The sequence below is a fragment of the Lepidochelys olivacea genome, assembly GCF_965140295.1.
Source record: "Lepidochelys olivacea isolate rLepOli2 genome assembly, chromosome: 3".
NCBI classification, from domain to species: domain Eukaryota; kingdom Metazoa; phylum Chordata; order Testudines; family Cheloniidae; genus Lepidochelys; species Lepidochelys olivacea.
Window position 1 is genome coordinate 62,689,734 of NC_140413.1, and position 27,656 is coordinate 62,717,389.

General features: G+C 39.8%; 1 protein-coding gene across 1 annotated transcript in view; it reads left to right on the forward strand.

The window, feature by feature from the left end:
- SH3BGRL2 (SH3 domain binding glutamate rich protein like 2) overlaps positions 1 to 27,656 on the forward strand; it is a 47,708-nt gene that overhangs the window by 17,293 nt on the left and 2,759 nt on the right. The window contains exons 2-3 of the mRNA XM_084624479.1: positions 5,457 to 5,642; positions 26,245 to 26,325. Of these exons, the coding sequence (XP_084480605.1) occupies positions 5,457 to 5,642; positions 26,245 to 26,325 (267 nt within the window). The remainder of the gene's footprint in view (positions 1 to 5,456; positions 5,643 to 26,244; positions 26,326 to 27,656) is intronic.

The following is a 27,656-nucleotide window of genomic DNA, read 5'->3' on the forward strand; positions in this document are numbered from 1 at the left end:
GGTCCTAATCGCTGGGTCATACAGTCTCTCTCTCTCTCTCTCTCTCTCTCTCTCGTTGGAACTGTTCCATTTTGTATAATAAAATATTCATTCAGAGAGAGAGACTAACTCTATAGCCCAGTAGTTAGGACATTCATATGGGATGTGGGAGACCCAGGATCAAGTCCCTGGAGTTAGGCAAAGCAAGGTTCAAGTGGCTGCTCTGCCTAATTTAGGGGACTCGATCATGGGTCTCCTGCATCCCAGGTAAGTGCCCTAACTATCCGGCAACTGGCTAATCTGAGGTGTCTCTGTCTCTCCTGCAGGTGCCTGAAACCCAGTCAGGCCTGCAGTGTGTGTATACCAACCACTTACCACAAGGTAGTGTATCTGGGTCCTGATCTAAAAATGGAAGAACTGGGAGATTCCACCCTGAGACTAGTAAGGGTAAAATATCTGAGGAGGGAGGGTTGCACTCGGAGAGACCAGACAGGGAACAGTGGTGCAGCTAGCCCTGTAACCACAATTCCCTTCCAAAGAACAAATGCTATATGAAACGACGTGTCTGCACTATCTGTGCTCCTTCAGACGCTCTCAGTTCAGAAATGGCTAGAGTTCACCAGATCACTTTGATTCCTCTCTAAGTATCAGGCCAAATCCTGCTCACCTTACTCATGAGTCCCACTGAAGTTAATCTAGTGTCTGTTTTTAGTGATGGAAGTAAACAGTTCATGATCTATTCTGTCTGCCCACCTCATGGGTGGTGATGAAAAAATACAGAAATCCTAGGAGAAAAGGTTCAGAAAAGAATCTTGTGGCTCCAGAGGGACTGAATGGCTCTTTGGTACAATTTCCTGCAGGTTGTTATAATTTTAATAGCATTTCGATCAACAGTCACACCTTATAATGCACAGCTACCAAATCTATTTTTCCCCTCAAAGGTAAATTGCTCACATTTTAAGAGATTTACAAAACATTTACCTATCTTTGGTAAAAATGCTTTGTCTGAATACTAACATGGTAACAGAAGATGCTGATGTAATAGTTTTATATCCACAACATGTTGCTGATATATTTTTACTTTGGAAGAGTAGGGGGGGAAAGCTTATGTAAAGAAAGGACTGGTAATTGATCACCACCTTCTGGAGACAAACATACAATATCTGTGTCAAGACAGACTTCCATTTGAATACAAAAACAGTAGTCCTCACATATCCATTATTTCCATGAAGACTTTCATTGTGCATACAAAATAAGAGCATGGTATTTCATTATGGAGTCTGATCCCCTGAAGATGGTAGTTCTCTTGGGTCAAGCTGATGAAACAGTTGTTACAGCTGCCTGAAAAACATTACAGCATAGGTTGCTAGTCATAGTGCCAATTCTTTACGTTTCACTTGCACTCAGATTTCTAAAGACATACTGATCCTATGTTTACAGGACAAAAAGGTATGTTATCGAGCTAATTTCTTCATAAATCCCAAAATCTCCTACATTTCCTTCTGTTGATAATACAAACGTAAATTGTCCAAAATGAAATGTAAATATTACTTATTATAATATTTCTCTCTTCGATCAATATAACAGAGGTCACTAGAATCCTGTGGCACTCCAGGGCTAATTTTTATATTGGCCTCAGTTACAGCCCATAGCATTGCTGCAGCAAGTGCTATGAAATTTGGCAAATTAATTTATCTTTGATAAGAATCTTAGAATCAGAATGAATATACTACACCAATGATATATAACATGGTTTAAAAGGTACTAATAGTAGTATGCAGTGGTCATTAATTCTGCTTGGCAATCTGTGTCGTTCCATCGTACAGCCTGGGGAATGTCAGGCACTGTGCTGGTACACTTTTTCATTTCAGTAGGTGTATCTTTATTGTCTGTTCATATCAGAAAGTATTAATGTTCTCATGCTATCTCAAAACCAGAATGTCTTGTTTGATGCATATGCATGGTCTCACTGTTTTCCATGTTATAAAGAAAACTAATTTGTTCTTGGAACTTCGGCTAAACAGGTGGGCAGGATAGAGCAGAGTTGAGTGTATTTTAAGAATCTTTTAAGTTCAAGGGTGAGTAAATTTTAGTGTCTTGCAGTTCTCCCTGAGGAAAAGATTGCATTAATATTTCTCTCTGAGTGTAATCACCTATATAGCATGGAGATAGTAATCCTGATTTACCCCGGAGAGGGGTCATGACACTAAATTAACTAACTTTGTGTGCAGCATATTGAGGTCCTTGGATCAAAGATGGTGCAGAAGTATGAAGCATTATCATCATCCTGATGTTGTAGGATCACAAGCTAGGCTCATGAGGTCTGACAGTTGTCAATACTACTTCAGCACTCTGCACTGAGAGATGTCTTGGGATGCACCAGGCTATTGGGGAAACCTCTGCATGTATTCCCTGCTCACTCAGTTAACTCCAGGGTGTCTCAGTACCAGTCTGTCACCTGTTCCCCTAAAGGATGCTCAGAAAGAGGATTTTGTGAGAAAGCAAGCTCTGCTTTGTCCTAAAAAATCAGAATAAGGAAAGGAGGTAAGTTCTTTGCCCCCTGGAAATCCAGAGGTGGGAGCAAGCCATCCATTTCACTGAAGACAACAGGAGCCAAGTCAGTAGGCCATCTTTCCCCATACACATTTCAGTAAACATAGGGGATGGCAAAGTAGAGGATAGACTGAACTTGTTGGAAATGGCAAGTTCCTGTGAGGATGGGGGTGACCTAGCCTGATTCTTGTTGGTTTTGCTGAATCACTCTGTGAATCTGACCATGTTTTAAGTTAACGAAACTTTCACACAGATCTAAATAGCTCTTACAGATCCATTTAGTCAGCCCCTCTTTGAAGTATCTTTTAGAAACAGTACATGTGGTTTAGCAGTGGATGCCTTCTCATTTTCTGGAGTAAATCAATAAAAAATATGAACAAGAAATAAGAACCTGGACGTTTCAGTTTCCCCCTTGCAAAAGCCCCATCTATCAGATGAGCAATTTTACTAACGATGAGTGACCAACTACATAATTACAGCAGTTCTGTGTATATTTACATGACACTCTCTTTTTGTTGCTGTTTTGTAACCCTGATAGGGAGACCAGCTCCAAACACGAAGTCTAGATCTGGTGTAGATGGGGATTTCTGTTTTTTTCAGTTTTATTTTTGTGACTTGCAGTATGGATTAACAATAAAACCAAAAACAAAGTACATATGTTCTAAATTATCAGCATGTAGATAATATAGGAGTCACTATAAGCACTGAGCTCTAAAGATTAATACTATATTAAATTGTGATGACTTTCTTTACTATGTTAAAGGCAGATTAGGATCATGCTATATAAAAGGTAAGGGAAATCCAAGAATTTTCACTTTGTGTGATCAGTACAACAGTTGAGGATCTGATTAAATCTACGTTGCAATTGTCAGTAGTCTGTGTCGCCAGTGTCCAAGACTAGTGGAAATTGGCAGGCAGAATGAACATTGTGAAATGGGAAGGCATTTTTATTTTTAAAAATCTTTCATTACACATGCAGAATTTCCAAGGAAAACCCTCCTGCAATATCATCTTAGCCTGCACATCTTTACTTGACCAAATATTTAATAAAATGGCCAGTTTTAAGAAAATCTCAATCTCCGTTTCAGATTGAAGTTGTCTCTCATCTTCTATTGTAAGTTACTGAGGATAAGAACTGTTTCTCTCACTTCTACAATATGATTCCTTTATGAGTTTAATGTCTTAGTACAAGAAGTCATTTTACTTTCAGCATTGTGCTTTGATTAGCAGAAAAATGGTGGTAATGATGGTAACTGAGCTACTACTGGTAATCTTGTATTTTCTGCATGCAGTTTTAGAAGAAAAGTTTTGTATGAGAGTGATTGCTCTTTCATAATGTGCATTGTTTGAAAAATCAGTGTGGCATACGTAAAAGAAGGAACCAACCACTGAAAGAAACACAAATGTATTGAATAACTGGTTGTTACGTTACAAGGAATACACATTTAGAAGCCAATCGGTTTCCTTCTTCAGCAGAGCACATAAATGTTCAGACATTTTAGAAATACGTTGTTTTGCAGAAATTGGACCAAAGCCTCTTGGAGATATCCATGGTCTTTGTTTCAAGGAGGACGTAATTATTTCACCACTGAAAGTCACCTGAAAGGCACAATATGAATTTTTACTGTAATCTGTAATAAATTTCACTGAAGATTATTATTTTTGTTATCTGATGTATCAAATGGCTCCAATATGAAGAGTGGTGTGACAAATACAGCTCGTACACACACTTGAAAAACTGATAGTTTTTAAATACCGTCTGGGTCCTATGGTACCCAAAGGTAACATCCATCCACCCATAGTTTAAACCAACCAGCGAGTGGATGGATCTTGCGCCACAGTATTTTTATACTGTAAAATTCTTAAATATAAGTTTTTATCTCCAAACAGTATGGCTGGGAAACATGTTTTGAGTAGTCTGACTGTATAGTGAATACAGTGTGTAGCCCCTTTTAGGTGGAATGTGCCTTAGTAGAAGGATTTTGGACGTGCTGGAAATAGAGTGTGAAGCTGGTTGTAATGCAGAACAGATCCTGGCTGAATTAGTAACCCAGAGGCTTTACCTCAATCTCGAAGACTCTATGGCTATGTCTTCACTGCAAAAAAGGTGTGTTTTTACATAGTTATCCCTTTTATACAAAGTGCTAGTGAAGACAGGGCACAGGCAGTTTTTTAGCTAGTCAAGGTAAACACTGCGGGGGGGCGGGTGCAGTCATATAGAGTTGACTTTGACTAGCTGCATCAGGGTAAAAGCTACCTGTATGCTGTTTCTGCTAGGACTTTGTCAAGAAGATAATCTCTATTTAACCCTCCCCCCCAAAATAAGCCCCCCACAGGGCACCTCCCCCCTTTTTTTCAGTTAAGACAAAGCTGGTATGAGACAAGAACATCTCCATCTCAAAGCATGTGCGCGTGTTCTGTATGAACCTAAGATATGAATAAACTGTTATTCAGGAAACCCACAGCCACATTTTAAAAGGTATGTAGACACTTTGGAAAATCTCACTAGGTGCCTATCTGTGTCTTAAGGTGCCTAAAGACCTTTAAAATGTGGCCAGTAATGCATGGTGAATCTGAAAACCAGCTACTCTTTTACCTTTGGCTTATTTGGAGTACCAGTCAGGGTGTTCCTCTATCACAGGCATCTTTTAAAAACAAAAACAAAAACTACCCCCCAAAAACAAACAGCCAACTGCCTAGAAAATGAGGCAGAACTTTGTAGACTTTCGTAACTTGTAAATAAAGAAACTGCAGTGTTAAGTCACATATGTTTAACTTAGAAATATTTGACTTTCTTATTGAACCTTTTGACCTTTGAGTAAAAAATAGACAAGCATATTCAGGCTTGTAAACATATCTTTAGTAATGATGGGCTAGCTGTGATGTATTGTTTTCCTCTCTCTCTCTCTCTCTCTCTCTCTCAGATAAAGAAGAGGCAGCAAGATGTGATACGATTTCTGGAAGCCAACAGGATAGATTTTGAAGAGGTGGATATCACAATGTTGGAGGAACAAAGACAGTGGATGTATAAAAATATTCCTGAGGAAAGACAGCCTGCACAGGGCAATCCGCTGCCACCCCAGATATTTAATGATGATCAGTACTGTGGAGTAAGTAGCTTTGTGGTCCAGACTGGTTACGTTAAGTTAGTGTTGACCATTGTGAAGTCAGCATTTTCCAGTGTGCACAACATATTATGGGAGATAACTGTACTAACCTGGCAAGTGTTGACAGTTCAATGGTGACCATTGAATTTTAATTCATTTTCCACTAAAAGTCTTCCCTTCACAAACATTTCAAGAATTCTTATGCAGAATGATGAATGGACACACTGATGAAGCACAACTTTGAAGGCAGAGCAGCTGGTGAGATTATCAGAACCTAGAGATGCCCTGTTTTGCTGCTGTTCAGTGATATTTTTTTTATGATGCTAACATATGATTCTGAGAAAGGAATAGTCAGTACCTCAACTGAGAGCACTGGAGCTACTGCCTGAGACTCTCGTTTACAGTAAGACTCCTTTACACTGCCCCGGTAGGGCAAGATACATTTACCCCCACTTTGAGGCCCATTTACACTGGAATTATAAGGGATTTTAGCATAAATGAGAACTGTATTATTTAAAAATTCGTTCCTGGCTTTCTTCAGGAGACAATAAAATTAAGACTCGCCTTCCTTTACTGAAAATGGGGAAGGTTTTTATTAAGCATGAGAATTTATCACTCTGACAACAGTTTGCAGGCTAGATCCTCTGCTGTTATAATCTGTCATAGGTCCATTGATTCCAGAGGAGTTTATGCCAGTATACAGCGGCTGAGGAGAAGGCCTTATCATTTTAATTTAAGAAGAATGGCCTAATATGGAATTTTTTATCATCTTTTTAAACAGTACTGCGAATGGTAGGCCAGATTCTCCCCTGACACTGTTGTAGATCAGGAGTAACTGTGTTGAATACAAAGTCATCACTGTCAAACTAGTGCAAAAAGTGGAGAGTTGGGGCTTGTCAATACATGGCAGCTTTTCATCTCTTGCTTCTTCAATCCCTTGACCAGTGCATCCTTTAGGAGGTGGGGTGTGCATATTGGCTGGTTGGGAGATCAGTAGGTTTGACTGTTGGATGACATGTCCCCAGGGACATAACTGGAGGCAGACAGGGGTTGTGTTTGTGGGTTGATGCAGCAGGAAGGTGAGATGGGTGGATGTATTTTCATGATTGAAACATCTGGGAGATAGGTTGAAATGGATGTCTGGTTTATAGGGTGCAATGTGTTAAGGCAGGTGGATGTCTGGTGGAGGTGGGTATCAAGCGGGTCAAAGCATCTGGGAGATGATTCAACCCTTAATCTAACAGATGGGGTGGTGGAAAGGTTTGTGCATTTGATAGATGGGTGAGCTTCATTGTGTGGGGAAGAAGGGTAACAGCAGTTGGTCTTCAGCCATACTATGTCATAGTCATAGAATATCAGGGTTTGAAGGGACCTCAGGAGGTCATCTAGTCCAACACCCTGCTCAAAGCAGGGCCAATCCCCAATTTTTGCCCCAGTTCCCTAAATGGCCCCCTCAAGGATTGAACTCACAACCCTGGGTTTAGCAGGCCAATGCTCAAACCACTGAGCTATCCCATGTGTGGCACGTTGTTTGTTCCTATTTATTTGCACTGGGGTAGCTCTAATCCCAGCTGTGTGAATTGTGTCCAAATAATGCAGTGTGCAACAGGTCCATTGGAAGGGATAAGCATGTATTTTTCACATGTTCCTAGGATATGAGGGGATACTTGTGGCCCTCTCCCTTATGTACCGTGGAAGTTCCACAAGTATACAAAACTTGGTTCATTTGGGGAAGGAATGTGAAATTTTTGGGGATGCTAATTTTGCATCTTTTTTGGGGTTCCTTTTATTCGTGTATTTAAGCATGTTTTATAATAACTAGCTAACTCCAAACACAAGTTGTGTTTAACTAGATGGAAAGAGTCTTCCATGTGTCATGAAAATCATCTTGTTACTATATCTGTGCAGTTGCTATCTGGTTTTTTTTTTTTTTGAGCAGACCTAATTCTGTTACTGTTGCTAGACTGTACAATCTGTGTGAACAACTTTAAAGAGCAGCTTTACTTTGAAAAGAGATTTGGACTGTGTCTTTGCTAACAAAAAGATGTTTACACCATGAGATAACTAACACACATTCGTAATGCTGCTGTAAAAACATAATGGAGCCACTTTAGTTTTACAGGGAGGTAAACTAGCCAAGATCAAGGGGTGGGGGGCAAGGGAGGTGTATAGTGCTGATCTTGCCTAGGAACCTCCCAATAAACACTAGAAGTGTCTTGTCTCCACTTGGGATTTTATAGTGAGCTAACTGTTGTGTGTTTAGTTTTCTTGCTGTCAAAACACACACATTTTAATGTCCTTGAAGACAAAGCCTTAGTGAAAATGGCAGTGTAGGGTTCAATTTTTTGTGTGTCGTAGTGATTTTTAAATCCAATGTGCTCAGCTTACAAAGGTCTGCTCCGTTTTTCCAACTGCCTGGTCCGCAAACTCAACATGGCAACAGGAAGCTAACTTGGGTATTTTTTCCTCTGACTTAGGCATTATCACCAGCAATAAAAACTATATAGGCCAGATCTGCTTGTGATTAGCTATGCAACCCTCTTATCTGATTCTGTGGATTGTCTTTTCTTCATGCATTTGGGTGAGAGGAAAAAAGCTAACCAGATGCATGTTTTTCTAGATTGATTCACTAGGGTTGCACAGGTGGGCACGGTTCTACAATTGGACCCAACTGCTGATGTACAAGCCACTATAGAGACAAGGTCACTTGAAAAGAAGTCGTGTTAGTCTGTATGCATCCGATGAAGTGAGCTGTAGCTCACGAAAGCTTGTGCTCAAATAAATTGGTTAGTCTCTAAGGTGCCACGAGTCCTCCTTTTCTTTTTTTGAATAGAAGTGTAAGCTCTATAGTGATGATTAGTAAAAAGTAATGTAAGCTCTTCCTCCCCCTCCCCCCCGCATTGGTAAAAATCAGCAGACACGACTATGAATACACACTGGCACTAGACCTGCTAAGTAGGAAGGTGGCTTTTGAACTACTCACTTTTCAGAGTATAATTGCTCTCTAAAGGGAATATTTATTCAGTGTTTACATTAGATATCTTGGAGATTAAAGTGACTGAAGCAGACCAATGAACGATCTGTTCTGGTATCGTGTCTCTAACCGTACCTAATGCTGAATAGTTCACAAGATGCAAAACAAACATGACACACCTAATTGTGCAGTACTGTACCACCACCTGCTGATTAGCTCCTGCCCTGAAGTGCACAGACTCAGAGCCCTTGAAACTGTGTCTGAACTGGTTTAACTGTAGATGTCCTCATAGATCTGCCTAGTGCTATTTCAGTCTCTGAGATCTCTGCCTCACAATTGCTCAGTAGCGAGCTCCACTAGTGGGATGTTGCAATAAAAACAGTGCCTATAGTCTGCAAGTAAAATTCTTAGACTGATGGCAGCCCTAAGCCCACGTCAACATGAATCATTTAACTAAAGTCCAATTTTGGTGCTAGTGCTTCTTACTATTGTAGTCATTTATATGTGTTGCCTCGTTCCAGGGACGTTATTATAGCATCACAGATGTGTGGGGCACTTGAGACAAAAAAGAGACATGAGGACCAGCTTCATTCATTTACACTGGTTTAAATGGGTAACTACTTCGGTGTAGTTACTCTAGCTTACACCACGTAAATGAGAGAAGTTGGCACATAGCTCCTGCCCCAAGGAGTTTATAGTCTGTTTGATATTGCAGAAAGAAAGGAAACACCAGAGTCATTTGAAAGAAGAACTAAGTGAGTAGAGTACCATGGTTGCAATGATATACAGCCATTTCCCCCAGATGGGGTGCTTGGTATCAGTGGGAGAACTTCAGAACTAGAAGGATCATTTTTTTAATTTCAGCTTAATGCTTAGGTAGATGAGTGAACAGGATCCAGTTGACTGGAAATGGTCTACCCAGTCTAAAACTTTTTGTGTTCAGGATTACTCATTTCTCTGATGACGTAGCACGAGCGCTCATGCTTTAAATGAGACTTTCATTGATCTGATATAGGTTTTTTTGAAAACAAAAAATTTTAAAATAGGGAATTCCACTGTGTTCGGTTACCTAAATAAGAGCAGGCTTTGAACTCTTCTTGCTCTCCCTGCCGCCCCGCCGCCCCCCCCCCCCGCTCCAGCCCCCTAACCATTCTAGGGGGAAAGATAAGTAACTAAAAACACTTTTAAAAGCAATTCTATAAACTTTTTTGCATTTAACAAAAATCAGTCGCTAAGTCTCTAAATATATATATATATATTTAATATATATATAGAATATAGGTCAATATAGAAGTTTTAGAACAAGGATTATACTACGTAAAAACTTCAGTGATGCTTCATATTTTAATCTCTGATTGAAACAGACCAGCGTTGCTTTTATTTGAGCAATAAAATGTCCCTGCTAAGTAGGCCATGCCTTAGTTGCCAGTGTGTTGGCTCCTGAAATACTGATCTGTATAATTACATTATTCTTACTATTGGTTGTCAGCATGCTACTTGGCTGTCCTTGATTTATCAGCACGCACCTGTGCAACTGAAGATGTCACAACCGTTTTTTCTGGGCTGTCTGTTTCTGCCTGCTCAAGGAGCAAATGTTCTGATGATACAAGTGAAGGCAAGAGGATTCCGTAAATCTACCTGTTCAGTATGTCACATTTTAAGGTTATGCATGTAATGTTTCCAAACATTACTGAGCTCCAGTGGAGTAAGAAGACCATGCAGGAAAATAATAAATGTACTGAAGAAAATGTTGTTTTAACAGCAAGATAAAAATTCAGAAAGTTGAATATAGTGTTCATGAGTTCCAAAACATGATTCTTTCATGATTTTCAAAAAGAAAAGGAGTACTTGTGGCACCTTAGAGACCAACAAATTTATCAAATAAATTTGTTGGTCTCTAAGGTGCCACAAGTGCTCCTTTTCTTTTTGCGAATACAGACTAGCACGGCTGCTCCTCTGAAAGCTTTCATGATTCTGTAATTTATAGTGCGTATCACCATTATATATACATGCACACAATGGTGTGGTGTGGTAGTATAAAAATGAAACCACTTTGTAGTTATGATTGCTGGTAAACCTTTATAGTATACCACACTATCAGGTATTCTGTTATGGTAGAAATTTAAATAATTTAAAATCTATCTATATCTATCCCACTTGCTCTACAGTCTTCTCCCCCAGTCCTTTGAATTCCCTATGGGTGGAGATATCTATCTATGCAGAGCTCATTGTAGGAGTGGAGCCTTAGTTACCATTAAACCAACTGTTCAGGGCTGATAGAGAGCTATAAAATCCTCCAGAAATGACCTAAAATTACTCTTCTAGACCTAAAAATGTTATGACTTTAAAATCAGACACCAGGCCCTCTTAGGGCTAGCATTTTGGATTGTACTGGGAAGCTGGACATCTTCCCTTTCCCAGTGAAATAAAACTCCATTTTCTAACTCTCTGCAGGGCTGCAAATTAAAACTTAGAAGTAGTGATATTTTAACGTACGGTACAGAAAACCTGCCACTGGTACAGGAATGAATCTTGCTTGTCATATGTCTCAAGTGGAAGCATCTTTCTTTTTTTTCCCCCTAGGTGTAGTGGGAGCTAAGGAGGAACTGTTTCTATGGCAGGTTGTTCCTAACCCTGCCAATCCCCCCTTCTCCACACACACACAAAAACAGAGTTGTTTCTTGGAAGCTGCTCAGGAGGGTTAGCATGGAGTAAGTCCTGAGGAAACGATTACCAGGCAGAGAGCAGTGGAGGCAATCAGAAATGCATGATAAAGATTCATAGAAATGTAGGGCTGGATGGGACCTTGAAAGGTCATCAGCCTCCTGTCCTGAGGCCAAGTAAACCTAGACCATCCCCGACGGGTGTTTGTTCAACCTGTTCTTAAAAACCACAAATGATGGAGATTCCACAGTCTCCCCTGGAAGCCTATTCCCGAGCTTAACTACCCTTAGAGTTAGAAAGTTTTGCCTAATATCTAACCTAAATCTTTCTTGCTGCAAATTAAGCCCATTACTTCTTGTCCTATTGTCAAGGGATATATCTTTTTATCACCTTGCTCTTCAGGTTATCACATAAGTTTCAGCTAGACCTGGCCAGAAACTTTTAATCAAAATGTTTTTTTGAACAAAATGCCACTTTTGTTGAAATTAGAAACATTTTGAAGTGGCGATTTTGAATAACATCTGTGGAATTTTTTTTTCTTCAAAATGAAAGTTATTTCATCTTGGAAACACTTCATTTCGGGGATTTCCAACATTTTGTTTTGAAATTTTAAAAATCTTTTCATTTTTTTTTTTACATTTATTTTATGCTACTACTGAAACTGACATCAGTTGAAATATTCTATTTTTATTTTAAATATCATTAGGACCAAAAACAAATTTCAAAATGTCATAATTTACCAGAAACCAGAAATTCAGAGTTTTGACAAACTCTAGAATCAGCTCCATCAGGCTGTGTACATTCATACTAAAGAAAGAAATAAAATAGATGGTCTACAGTATTTGCCAAAGGAGAAACCAGTCAGGACACAGACAATCACTGTGGCACTAATCTTCCTAGCTCATTATTAACTTGAAAATCTCATTTTGATATGTTTGAATGAACTTGACAGATAAACACAATTCTGACAGACTGAATTTTTCTTCCTTATTTAGAAGTATTTCAGTAACCAAATCAATACACCCGCATTGGTGTTACGTGTCAGAGGTGGAAAGAGGACTTCGGAAAACTACAAGGATCCACCTCAGAGTTTCTGCCCTTTGCTCTCCACAGGGACTGAGATTAGTGGACTTGCATAGGAGACAGGGCGTGAGATCGTCAAACCCTACAGAGCTAGAGGATCTGCAAGAAAAGCAAGCTCCATCCCTTTAGAGCTCGGGGTATCCATGGAGAAGGACTGCCTTTGCATCTATGCACCTCCTCGCTTCTGCTCAGCCACTCTGCCTCAGAAGCTGGTGTGGGAGGATGTTCTAGTGGTTAGGGCATTAGCCTGGGACTTGGGAGTTCCAGGTTACCCACTCTATCACAGACTTCCTATGTGACTTTGGGCTAAATTCACAAAGGAATTTAGGTGTGGTGATGCTGAGTGTTGCCATGCCTAACCGCTAGAAAAATCACTGGGATTCACAAAGCCTCTGCATCATCTTGGGACTGATGTCAGGCTGTCAGGTCTATAATTATCTAGCTCATCCCATTTATTTCTTTTAGTATTGGCACAACATTAGCTTTCTGTGTGGGATCAAAACCTACAACGCTTTTCCTATTGTTGACTAAGGCTTTTTTTTTTTTTTGGTAGTACTTTGTTCAATGAGACATTTACAAATAATCTCTCTTATGTAAGCTATGCCAGCAGCAGGCTGCCCCTTTCAGGCCAGACAAGGAAAGTTTGTAATTATCTCTGCAGTCTTTACAATGTTATAGAGAAGGAAAAGTTTCATTGGATGGTGCTAAAGTTACGGCAGTTGCCTATTGACCATCCTTGGAAATGGCTTCTTTTGATAGCTTTATATAGTTATTTCAGGTTTTAATCTTTCATGCTTACCTAACTTGTTTTGTCTGAGAGGCTAACCAGCTGCATTCTCGGAGGTTCTTGTGTTCCACCACTTTTGAATTAAGGGTAAGCAAAAATGGTCTCCCATAATTCAAAAATAAACTGAGCAATTAGCTTTCAATAAAACAGACATAAGCTGCTGGCATGAGACTAAGCATGGGACACTTCAGAATAAAAGGATACAAAACAGGTAATTATAATGGAGATCTGAATTTTAACTAGTTTTTGCTGGTGTTGGAGGCACATAGTACCCAATATCCTTGGACTCCAATCTAAATTTGCATTATTATAAAAATCAGAAAATCTCCATCTTGTCTGTTAATGTGGGGAAGCATAACTTCCAGGTAGCAGTCCTTTCTTAAGGTTGCAAAATATCCATAAAGCACCACAACCACCTCTGTTCTCAGCCCTCAAGGCTACAGTAAATTTAATCTAATACAGTAACTCTCTGTAAGCCTGGAAAAAAATAACTGGGAACGGCTAGGCAAGAATATAACTTTTCTGTTACCACACCACACCTATTAATTCCCATTTTGGATCTAAAGGCAGATGGGTTAATGCTACCCCAACCAGTGTCAGGATAGTGCAGCTTCATTATTAGATTAATACTATTGGCTTTGAAATATCTTTCCATTTAAAGCTCGGTAATATCTCTGCATTACTGATTACTTTTAATTCAGGACTAGATTCTTTCTACCCACCTCCACTGGAATCAGTTGAACTACTTATGCAAGAAGATACTACTCAGCACAAGTAAGAGCAGCAGAATCTGGCCCTGAATAAATCCCTTATAATAGCTAACACAATGCAGTACAGTATCAAAAATCAAGGTTTTTGACTTGCATGCTCTCAATGGAGAATTGATAAATGGCATCCACCTTTCAGACCAAAGAGAATAACTTAATTTGACTAAATGCTGCTTGTAGGAAAGGCCAAACTGATACCGTCCTTATCTTGCAAAGAAATTTAACTTGTAAAGCCAAAAAGAATTAGGCCACCACACACACAGCTGAATAACTTCTATCAAAAAGTATATACACAACACACAACCAGTACTACTGCCACTGAGGGCTTCATTGTCAAGGTTGCTTTTCTATTTCTCCATACCCCTGAATCTCCAAACTCTACTGAGAGATGTACTTGACATCCCCCGTGCTCTAGATAGGCTTTTAGTAGTCATAAAACAAATCTAATTACAAAATCACCAGACTTATGAGTCTGAGATTTCAAAATCATTTACTACCTTCTATAGTGAATGTTTCTTTCTAAATGAACAATTAAGAATCAAAGAAAAATTTTTACAATATTCTGCAAACACTGCCCCCCCGCCCCCCATTTGTCCTGTACCTGGGATGGTGATAATGGGCCACTTCACCTTGAATGGTCTCTGAGAATATGGGAGAGACAAAGTGAGTGAGGTAATATCTGTTATTGAACCAACTTCTGTTGATGAGAGAGACAAGCTTTCGAACTTACGCTGGTAGCCCCCCATCAGAATATCCCAGAGCCCAGTGGTTAAGGCACTCACCTGAGATGTGGCTGCTCCCTGTTCAAATCCCTTCTCCCCCTTCAGGAGGAGAGAGGATTTGAGCAGGATTGTCTCAGATCCCATGTGAGTACCCTAATCACTGGGCTAAAAGTTGTGAGGCAGTTGTTCCTCCTGTCTGGTATTTTCTGTAAGCTCACCTATAAGGGCCTGATCTGGTAGGCGAGCTCTGAGCTCACCCTATCAGATTGGGCCCTGCAGATGAGTTAGGCATGGGAATGCCTATCTTTTCCCTATATGTGAATCACTCTGGAGCTTAGGCATCTGGACATCTGACATGGGGCTTCATTCACAAACATGGGCACCCAGGGAACTTTTTACGGCAAAAACTGCCGAGCAAGTTTAGGTGCCTACAGGGTTGAGCAGCAGCTGAAGTGGGCATTTTCTAACTCCTAGTGGGGGCTGATTCTGGATTTAGGCACCTAAATTGGTAGTTAGGTGCTTAGATCGTTTTGTGAATTTAGCCCATAGTCTCTCTGTGCCTCAGTTCCCCATCTGTAAAATGAGGATATTAGCACTTCCCTAACTTACAGGGGTGATATGAGGATAAATGCATCCAAGATTGTGAAGTGCTCAGATACTTACATGACCCTTATTACCATAGTATCTTAGAGCCTAGCCCTGGCCAATCAGGCAGTGTAGGGAAAAGATGGCAGAGCAGTAATACCCCTAGCATTTGAAAGGACTACATGCATGCTGCACAAAGCAGCTGCTCCCCAGCTCTGCCTCTTCTCCATGCTGGCAGGATACCATTCACCCCAAAGCTCCTGGCGCTCCAAAAATGGGGGTGAGTGTAGAGAGAGTAGCTGTGGGCTACATGGAGCTGTCACGTTCCTTCTCTCTGCTACTCCCTCAGCCTATGGGTTGCTTTCAGAGACCTTCAGCCCCATGTTATTCCTTTCTGCCTCTTGGAGAGGAGCGCAGGCCCTTGAGTTAACTGTTTAACAACCAACACATCTGGTCTTAAAAATAGAGAGAATCTTTCAACAAATCAGTTAAACAGAAAAATGCTACAAAAAGAATCATAATTCCATTTCTGTTTACTTTAATGTAAAGACAAGAAGGGGGAAAAGTATTTTCTAAGGATTATCGTAGACCAAAGAGATCTACTGTGTTTAAAACTTATGAAGAAGTTAATACAGTTTCAGGTACTATTCCTGCCCCTCATTTCCTTAGCCAGTTTTTGTGGGTTTATAATCACATTTTTCTATTCTTTAAATACTTTCCCTGTGATTGTGTGAAAGACCCACGCGGAGAAGAGATTATCCAGGGGAACCATTAGTCATAAAGTAAACAAACTGGAAAAAAATTCTCTTTTCCTTTTATAGTGCTCTGAAGTAACTTATACCAATATTAGGTAAAAAGTCTGGATTTTGTTGGTGGTGATGGGTTTTTTTAAGTTCATCCCTTTTAAAGTTACAGCTAGTGTATTCAAATTATATACTTTTAGGGAAGTTGTCATCATTTCAAATGTGTGCGGACATGCTAGTACTATGGGTTACATATCTTTAACAGCAGTCTTGGGTAAGGGGAAGGTTACTATAGTTCGTCATTCGTTATCTATCTTTAAAACAAGACAACCCCCACCTTCCCAAAAGACACAGGCTTTTATACTTGTAATTTTAATTCAGTAATAATCTTATCAAAACAAATTCTCCCTAAAGTGGCAGCAGGATGCATTGGAGAGCACAGAGAGCTGGGAGTCATGAGACCCATGATATTCCTGGCACTTCCCCTGATGCAGGCACTGATCCTGCAATACATTCTGCATCCGTAGACTCCTGAGCCCCACACTGAAGTCACTGGGGGCACGGTGCTGAATCCATTGCAAGATTGGGACCTTATTGGTTGATCTTGCACAACCTCTTTGTGCTTCAGATCCCCATATTACAGATGGGGAATAATGATACTTCCTCGCTGGTCATTAAGTACTGTGATATTTTAAGGCTGCTAGATAATGTTTTGTTGTTGTTGTTGGTGGACATCAGTAAGGCCTGGTCTAAACTACAGAGTTAGGTCGATGGAAGGCAGCTAGTGGCGTAGTGTCAATGTCGATGTAGTTATGTCAACACAGTGTCAGTGTAGATGTGTTGCTTACATCGACTGTTGCTGCCTTTCAGAAGCCGCCCACAATGCCCCACGCTGACAGTTAAATTGGTGCAAGTGCTTCTGGGTGAGGATGCACACCACCAGCACAAGCATAGCATGGATGTGCAAAAGCCATTTAATTACTGCGGTGGCTGTACGTCGCTGTAATTTAGGTCGACATAATTCTGTAGTGTAGACATACCCTAAGTCAGAGCGTGTTACCTATTGTCCATGTAGCAGAGTTATTTCTAACATGTATCCCCAGGCATTTAATAAAGGCTTTGTTTTTGAAATCTTGCCAACTGAGAAAGTTAGTGAAAAATATCTAACCTTTGTGTGAGTAGGAGATAGATCGCGTATGTTATGTTATCTCTTAAGAATCCTAGCCTAGTGGTCTTATCAGAAGGTTGGCTAATTGGAGATTTGTTTTTAGACTGCTCTGTGTTGTACAGACAATCTTTTTTTATATTAACTCAGTCTCCTGAGAGAGCTGTGCTGAATAAGAGCTTTCCACTGTAACCCTAATCAGATCAATATGTGTGTGTCATCTGCCCCACAGAACTGAATTGCTCTTTCAGTCAGGATGCTGATGTCTCATTCTCAGTGACATACAGTATTAACTCAGTGAGAAGCAGACTGCTGATTCAGTTTATTTCAATTAAGAGCCCCCCCTCACCTTTTGTCTTTTACTGTTTGTGTAAGATAAGTTGTCTTGTCCCTTTCGCTAGAGTCCTGATGTGACAATCATATTTAATGCAAATAAATGGTTGCCAAAGTGAGACTGTTTACAGAATAAGGCATTGGAATAGGTTTCCCTTTTAAGTGCTCTTATAATTATATTTATGCTGGTTTTTTTAAGTCTCTCTATTATACATGGGGAAGCTAGATTTTTTTTTTTAACTCTTCTAGTATCCTGGTATGTAAAGCTAAACACCTGATTGCTGCAGATTTGTTCATCAAATGGTAAGTGAGCTTCTTTTGTTTACTACAAAGAAAAAACCCCAAATCCTTTTTGTTTTAAAAGAAATATATTGGGAGAAATTATTTACAACTACAATTTACAGCCTTTAGAGTGCCCTTTATAATACGTTTATTGTTAATAAGCAGACATATATTTAGTTGGTATTCATAAGTGGAACCTACTGAAAATGTTTGCTTTGATCTGGTGCCCATAAAATGTGTGAATGGTCTTCTGTAACCTGTCTTTTGCTGCATAGCATCTATTTTTAGCAACACTGAACTGCAATATGGCTTAGCTTTTTGTGCAGAGAAAAATCAGTTCTCTCAACAGATATAGTATCTATTTAAATGCACTTCAGTGTACCCACTTTCAAAGACTTAACACAATACTGAAGCAAATTAATTATGGCCTTTGTTCATAATCACATCACTTGTGATCCCATCTCTTGGTGCTAGGATCAGAGTTCAGAGCACGCATGCATACATACCACCCTCTGGATACTAGCTGTGGTGGTGTATGTGGCAGAAAAAGACAAGTACTTAGTAGTTGATACTGAGGAGGGGCCATGGAATTGGGACTTTACAAAGGAGGCAAAGTCCCCCTTCAGCCTCCCACTTGCCAGCAGTTCTCATGTTGAAGTGGGTAGGAGTAGGATGTAAACTCATGTACTGAAACTGGCATAGGAAGTCTGTGGTGTAGCCAAGAACTGAACCCACGTTTCTCAAGTCCTACTCTGGTACCATAACCAGTAGAACATGCTTCCTCTCATTATAACACTCTGGCAGTTTCTGGCAATGTAAACGTTAATATAATTATCATGCCTTTGTTGCATGACTTTTATTTGTATGCTCTGCACAGCAGCCATTGGCTTTAATGTGAACTGCAAGTGCCCAGACCTGTGAAAATGAGGCTAACAACAGGTTTTAACATCATTGATACTTAGCTGTTGCTAAGGGATTATCCCTTCCCTGGTCTATGATGTGATACATTGCAGTGCATCTTACAAACCAACTATTTAATTACAGCCATGCAGGTGCATTTGAAGAAACCTTTTTGGATAGGGCCTGATTCTCCATTCTGGCTCACCGTCACTCTACGGGAGTAGACAGTAAGGGAAATACGGCTTTATGAGGCCTCTGTACTTCTCTTCTGAGGCAAGCCAGGGTTCAAGTTACTGCAGCCTCAGAGCTGTTTTCATTCTTTTATATTAAGAATAAAACTGAGAGAGAGATACAGATTATTAAACCATCTGGTCCATTCCTTGGTAGTTCCTACAGCATATTCTTTAATGCTCCATCCAGTCTAGTTTTAAATGAAGTCAGTAGCGCAAAGTCAGAGCCAAAGAAGATTCATTCCATGTTTAGGAAATGTTTCCCCTGCACCAGTGAATTTGCTTTTTTCTTAGCTTACTTTCATCTCATTATTCTTTTATCCCCTTTAAACCATCCTAAACAATCACTCTTTCCTCTGACCTGCCATCTTCAGTTACTTGTAGACAGGTTTCCTAGCTTCCTTAGATGTTTTGTTTAAGTCTTTCTTTGTAAGTCAGTCTGCCCAGTTCATTGATCATTCTTGTTGGTCTTCTCTATTCACTGAGTTTTGTTGACATTTGTCTGCCACTCAAGTCTCCAGAATTTTCTGCATTAACAGGACATAATTAGTAACTTTGTAAACTACTGCTGACCATAAATACATTGAAAGGGATATTATCAATGCTATATTTATACATGAAATGCATACAGTGTGGTCCCCTCAGTGTTATCTAGACAGGATTATCCCTTCCCTGGTCTATGATGTGATACCTTTGTGTAAGCAGCCCATAACTGCATTGGTCTTTTCATATTAGTAGTGTCAATATTGTAGAGACACTTATAACATACCTTGTATTATATTTATTTATTTAGGCGGGACAAATTTTGTCAACCTTGATAATATCCTTTTAAATGTATTTATGGTCAGCAGTAGTTTACAAAGTTACCACTTGTATACTATTAAATACAACTGGTCAAAACTCAAAATCTGACACTTCAGAATACTTTCATCCTGAATTAGAATGAAAAATCAGATTTTAAACTTTCCTGTATTTTCCAACAAAACTTGTCTTTCCAAATTTTTTTGACCAGCTCTATTATTAAGCAATGACGATTTCTTCAGCTCAGTATAAAAGTGTCATAGCATCTTAATATATCGTCTAATATAGTTATATAGTGAGAAGCATGTCTTTAGCTAATTATTTTTCATGGCTCAAAGTGTTCTGCCCTGTGTTAGATGAATAACTAGTTAACTATGTATGCTGATTTTATTCTCTTTTAAACATCTGCTAGTTTGGTCTTGTTCATTGTTTTTAACCTGGAAAATACTTTTCAGAACCAAAATGGGTAATTCCAAATTCTTCTGCAGGGCAAGGGGTGGCAAGATATTAAATCAGCCCTGGATCATTTTATAATGATTAGCACTTAAAGAATGCTTTTGATCTGAAGGTCTTAAAACACGTAACTTTTGTAAAGTGACTTTCCCAAGGCTACACAGTAAGTTAGTCAGAGGTGGAAGTAAATCCCTATTGTTCTGAATTCCATTCACAGGCTCTGTCTCCTGGATCAAGCTACGCTTTCCTGCTGAAGTAGGAGCAAAACAAGACAAGTAATATAACATGATAGTGATCTCAAAGCCAGCCCTGGCAATGTTTTCTACTGAAGTAATAGGGATGTGGATATTGGTAATAAGCCACCTTTTCAAAAAAACAAAACAAAATACTTGTAGTTTTATCTGTTTAATACAGCCAAGCTGAACCTATAGCAGATGTGTTTATGTAGATTCTCCAGTCGAGCTCTCAGAACTCAATGGCTTAAAACCACATGTGAAACTGCTGCACAATTTCTTTTCCCTTTGGATGTTTAAGTCTAAAAAATAATTAATTATTAAACAATCCTGTTTCTATCAGGGATATTGACGTGACTTCCTTAAGCGCAATTGGTTTCTGCCATGTTCTATTGTGCCACATATATCAATTTTATTTAGGTATACCTGTTTGGCTGTTGACCATGAGTTTGTACTAGGTCCAAAACTAGATTGTTTACTTACTTCAGATTAGTTTGTCTCAGAACCAAATTAGCTGTAAAATTTATTTTGGTGAGCCATTCAGTTGTAATATGTACTTTGTTTCAAAATTAGGTAAAACTAGTCCTACCCCTAAAATAAATAAAATAAAGAACTGAAAATGTAGTTTTTGAACACACTATAACTTTAAAACATAATTGTAACAGTGCTTGGTGCCATGGATGGTTAAGCGCTCCCTGTGCACATAGAAGTCCTCAGCAGTACCCTTGTGGCACTATTTGAGAGAGAGTACATCTTCCTCTGTGCCATAGACCAAGTGGCCAGCTGTTTATCTATTAGTACTTTAAACTCCTCCTGAGGGTGAAAGCAAACAACTGTCCTAGATAACTTCACATTAGCCAAACTTAAATTGTATATCACAAATAAAGAAAAACATTTAATTGAGGATGGGTAGAACTAAAGAAGCATGCTTACATGGATCCTGAATAAATGGAAAGTGTCACTAGACATAAAGTTTAGTTATAGAATATTGAATTACCTCAGCCTACAGCATTGCAGAAAACATTCTTTTCCGAAGCCCAAAGCTTTCCGCCTACACCAGTCATGTATTCTAGTCTCTTGTACCAGAGAGCATCTGGATAAAATTCTGCACTTTCACATAGCTGTACAATGACCATTAACTTCAGTGGTGTTATGTTCTCTATATGTAAACAGTCGCTATATATGTTCAGTCAGAATAAATTTTTATTTTAGTTGAAGGGAAAGAACAAACAAGAAATGACAAAAGTAAAGTCTTCATGAGATAACACATTACATCTCCTCTAAAATGCTTCCCCAAATGTACCTCACAAAATGGCAGCTGTCCTCAGAAGACAGCAGACTCCTAGACACATACAGATTTGGTAGAAAACAAAATAGAAACTAGTTATGCAGTGGCCTTAGCTGATCTATAATTCAGGATGAAGCTAGCTTATTGGTATGAACCTGATTTTAACTCCCTACCCCATTTAAATTCCTTGAAAAAAATTGAATTTTGCATGCCTTCATCCCAGGGAGTCTGTATGGGAAGTTTTGTGTGTGTGTGTGTGGGGGGGTGGTTTAAACCCACAGAAATGGAATTTTAAAGTTATGGTGTCTTGAAAATTGAGGTGAAGTTCTCTTTTGGGAAAAATGTGACCCATAATTTGGCTCATAATGGCTGCAATCCAGCAAAGCATTCAAGCACATGCTTAACTCTGAGTACCTGAAAAGGCCTTTTGAAATAAATTAGACTACCAAGGTGCTTAACTCTAAGCATGTTCTTGAGTGCTTTGGTGCAGCAGAGCCAATATCTACAAATGATGACCTAAAAACTCCAGATTTGTTTTGTTGGCCTTGCTGTGAAAATACTTAGGTTTTGGTTTGATCTTTGTTTGCTTTATTTGTTTTGGGGGTGTTGACGGGAACTGGGGAAGATACATTAACAGCTACTATGGTGAAGCAAGGAAGGGGTTAACTGGATGTTCATAAATACAGGATTATAAAGAGTCAGTGGTGTGCTGTGGGAAGGGTTCTGAAGAAGTAGTCATCTTCAGCAATTAGCCAAAAGGTCCACTGTAGAGATCATTTGGTCCGTTTCTGTGCAGCCGCAAGGGCTTGATGAGCCAAGAGTTAAAAGTCAGAGCAGATTTGATGCACCCATATAATAGGGGTCTGCCTCTGGGCCGCATCCACCCCTCCGTTGGTGAAATTTTATCCCGAATGTTACAAGCCACGCGGAGAATGGCATTTGCAGAAATGTCTTGCGGCATTCTGGCAATGTGTCCAAATTGCATAAGACGCTGTCTGTGGAGAATGGCCCCAGCAGTCTGTAGGCCGGAGCGACGATGAATGTCTGCATTACGAATGAAATCATTCCATTTTGTGCCCAATATATGATGATGGCATTCTGTGTGGAAAGCCTCTAGCTTTGCCCAGTCTGAGCAGCATGGTGTCCATATTTCACAACTGTACAGCAGTACGGAGAGGCTACAGCTTAAATAGATCCTGAATTTGGTTGTCCTGCTGAGATGATGATAATTCCATATTCATTATAAATGACCCATGGCAGATACTGCAATGCCAATCCAGTGAAGAACTTCCATGTGAGAGTTGGAGGAACTGATGAGTATAGAACCTAAATAATAAAAGCTGGAAACTGCTTCAACAGTTTCATTATTCAAAGAGATTAGAGTCGTGGGTGGACCTAATTGTAGGCTTTGCAGCTTTGTCATTTTCCATGAAACATGGAGGCCAACCTTGACTGACTCATGAAACCTGTTGGGGCTCTGTACTAAAAGAACAGCATAATCAGCATAGTCAAGGTCTGAAAGCATAATACCACGATCTTAATGCAGCATTCTGTCAGGTTATGAAATCCATTGCTGGACTAAAGAGTGCAGCGGCCAAGACACAGTGCTGCCTGACACCAGATACTGTTTTAAAAGGTGCCGATGTCTGATTCCCGAGACATACATGGGCAATGGTTCCATTATGCAGCTTGCTGATCAAGTCCAGCAGAGTGGTTGGAACACTTACGTCCTTTAAGTCCTTGCACAGAGTGCCTAAGCCCTGGTCTACACTGGGGGGCAGGGATCGATCTAAGTTATGCAACTTCAGCTATGTGAATAATGTAGTTGAAGTTGACATACTTAGCTCAACTTTCCGTGATGTCTCCACTGCGGTGAGTTGACTGCTGCCACTCCCCTGTCAACTCTGCCTGCACCTCTCGCAGCGCTGGAGTACAGGAGTTGACGGGAGAGCGCTTGGGGATTGATTTATCACATCTAGACTAGAAGCGATAAATCGATCCCCACTGGATCGATCACTGCCCACTGATCGGGCGGGTAGTGAAGACATACCCTTAGTCAGCCGAATCAAATGCAGCCTTAAGATCGACATATGCTGCGAGTTCAAGAAGGCTCTGTATCTCAGAAAACAAGTGGAGGGCCAAAATGGAAGAAGTAGTGGTTACCCAGATTCTCCATGTCCCAGTCTGGGAGCATGGAGGAATTGGGAAATCAAAGCTTAAACATATCTAGAAGGAGAGATATGTCACCTGCCATCAGGGGAAAACTTGAGGCCCAACTGCAGGGAAGAGTGCTGAGGCCTGACTGGGGGAGGGTCTGAAGCAACTGCTTTTGTAATGAAGTTGCGATGCTGAGAAGTGATACTTTATGGGTCAGCAAAGAGAAATAATGAGTCTGGGAAGGGTAGGAGGAAGAGAAGTGATAAATATGGTGCTCAAGTGAGAGAACTGAGGATGAGTGTGTTGAGTGGCTGAGACGTGTGTGTGGGTGTATGGAGACACGGATGCTGTGCATGTTAGCATTAAGAGTTAAAGGTGGGCTAATAGATTTATTTTATTTTTTTTTAACCTGGGCTGAGAAGTTTTTGGAGAATCCTTCAAAGCTGAGCTAAGTAAACAATGCAGTGTGTATTTGTGATCATTCAGTATCATAAAGGGATTTATCCCAAATCTTACTGTGTTTATACTTTTGATTTTTGGAGTAACTAGTAGCTAAGAAATATGAGAATTAATAGTAAATTCTACTGAGCACATGCATTGTGCTTTTATTTTTGAAATATGATGTATAGACATTAGGTATTCTACCAGCCTTGTGTCCGACACATAAGTAGTTAGATAAACATTGGTATTCCCATTTTCTAGATTTAGGTGGGAGGGAAGGAAGCTGTACAAGATATTCAGTTGATTGCCCTTGGTCACACTGCAACTCCATAACAGAGCCACAGAACTTCCTGACTCCCAGTCTTGTACCAGTTGGTTAGCTAAATCACCTCAGATTTTAAGGTGAGGGCAAGAGCTATGTGGTAGATAGACAAGAGTGGTGAGCTGTACATTCATCAGGAGCTCAAGTAGTGCTAGGCCTTTGACCTACTAAAAAATTAATTTAACTTAATAGGTTAAAGAGTGAGTTATACACCACATGCTGATTTCTCACACACCCATAACTTCAATTTTCTAAATTGGCAGAACCATTTTAGATCAGCACAGTTTTCTTTGTAAGTCTGCGTTAAATTCCCTGGTTCTTTACTTATTGCTAGGGTTGCCAATGTTGTATTTGAAAAATAAGGGACTGTTTCTTTAGCACCCCCGCTCCACTCCTACTCCTGATATTATCATTATTATAATAATAATAATTAATAAGTAGTACTCACCCACATTTGCCATGGGTATTTCTTGCTGCTTTTTGCAGAACTCAGCAACTCCAGATCTTGTTGTACAGAAATGAAAAAATAAGGGATAGCCCTTGTTATAAGGGACTGTTGACAACCCTACTTATTGTTCTTCAGATCTGTCTTTGTTCTCTTGCCTCTGTAGATATTTAACCTAAACAATATCAAAGGCACCACAAGACAGCTCATGAATGTTCCCCTGTAGTATCTAACTTGTACATAGTCAGGGAAAACCATAATGACCCAAGGAATAGATCTGTGCTGTAGTAGAAACTTGTTCACTGGCCAAGTCTGAAAACATGTTCTCACTTATTTTTCTAAAAGGATACAGTAATTTCATACTGTCTAAATTACTGGCTAATGATTTCTGGTTTCAAAGGGCAGAGTGTTTAGGTATCTGTTCCATGAGAAAAGGATTGTTCAAGGAGTTGAGCTGATAAACTCAGCAAGGGCAAATTTTTAAAAGGTATTTCGGTGCCTTAAGATGCAGATTGAAAATCCCACTAGGAACCTATCTGCATCTTTAGGTGCTTATATATCTTTAAAAATATGGGACCAAGAACCTTTCAGACATTTCTTGTATATGTAAATTAATATTGATTTTAAAAACAAATATAAGGAAGTACTTCTTCACACAACACAGAGTCAGCCTGTAGACCTTGTTGCCAGGGGATGTTTGAAGTCCAAAAGCATAAATGGCTTCAAAAAAGAATTAGATCAGTTCATGGAGGATAGGTCCATTAATGGCTATTAGCCAAGATGGTCAGGGACACAGCCCCATGCTCCAGGTGTCCCTAAACCTCCAAATGCCAGAAACTGGGACTGGACTACAGGAATGGATCACTTGAAATTGCCCGTTTCTGTTTATTCCCTCTGAAACATCTAGTACTGTCCACTGTCAGAGGCAGGATACTGCACTAGATGGATCATTCATTTGGCCATTCAGATGCTGGAGGCTTTACTTGATATCTGAAGAAAATGGAAAACTAAAGAGAACCTAAATGAGAAATTGAACTCTTCCACTGGGTCTGGAATTCTCATTAAATTTAGAATAATTGTCAGGTTTATACAGCAGAACACAAGTGTTTGACTGTTTTCCCCAGCATAGTTACATATCAACCAGAGCTTTGATAGCATAAATATAAAAATATCATGTGGAAAAACAGCTTTTGAAATGTTAATTAATCTTTTCTACTCTCTTTTCTCTAGGATTATGATTGTTTTTTTGAAGCAAAGGAAAGCAACACTGTCTTCTCCTTTCTAGGGTTGAAACCTAGGTTGGCATCAAAGGTGAATATTGATTTACAGACCTTTGACTCCTCTTGCAATCTTCAGCTTGAATTTGCTTTGAGAGAAGTTGAGAGGTCAGCATGTTCATGCTGATGCTCCTCTCTCTCTCTTTCTTTGCCAATATTATACTAGTGAGCTGTGTGAAATTGGAATAATAAACAGAAAAGCATGTTAGACCAAACAAAATCTTACCTGTTTTAATTTCTGATATATAATAGAAGCTGTAATTATCTTCTGTCAATTACACATTGAGGGCAAAATTCTGCTGTGTTACACCAGTGTAAATCTAAAGTGACTCCACTGATTTCAGAGTGGCTGTTCAGGATTTACCCTGATGTATCAGCAGAACTTGGCCGTTAATCATTGACATAAGTGCAGCTAAGGATGCAAAAACATCTTTGTCTTGCTTTGGAAATAATCTGGAAAAACAGCTAGTGATGGTCAACATTTGGTCAGTAGATGTTTAAAAAAATCACTTAACTGATTCAGGGTGTTGGTGAAGCCACTTCCTTGTAGCAGTTCCTTGTGGGACAATTAAAACTTGGAGGAAGTATGTATGTAGCAGGAAGTGCATAGGATGCACGGCAACCGTCAGATGCAGTTAGCTTCTCCTGTTGAGTAGACAATATAATTCCTGATATAGTACAGCTTTACCTGTTGTGATCCTGGACTATCTCATTGTCTCACTGTACGAGGATCCTTTGTGCAATGGGCCAAACAGCTGGGCAAGTTTTATTTTCGCCCTTGGATCCTTTGAATTTATTCTCCTTTTGCCACAAGTGCTATATCAGGGGCCAAATCCTGGCCCAGGGCTATCTATGAAAAAATAAATATCCATAAAGAAGGATTCCCTTCTTCTAGAGACTTGTTATTACTGAAGTCTGTGCACTGTGCAGGCGGTGAGAAAGTGCAGAAGGAGATTCCTCTGGCAGCCACCTCTTTGGTTTTCCTTGCTCCCTACCTTCAAGCCAGAGTCCCAGGAAAAAGCTTCCCTTCTGACCCCCAAATCAGAAACAGCAGCTGCTCGTTGCTCTGTTATTGGAAAGCACCCTGTTGCAGGCCAGGAGAAGAGTGAAGTCCCCCAGAACAGTATGTGAATGATCTAGTTTTAAAACGTGAGGCAAGAAGTGCAGCTGGCTGTCAACTAAACTTTGAAACTGACCAGACAGGCTGGCAAGCATTCAAAGTAACCGAACATTAATGTTATTGTGTTGCTAGGTTCTTGCAGTTATAGGGTGATCTTGGGTGTTACTTGTAATAAAGGTGGGTAACCATTTAAGACAGAAGTGTGATCTTCCAGTTGATGATGGTCCCTTAGATATTGCATGGCA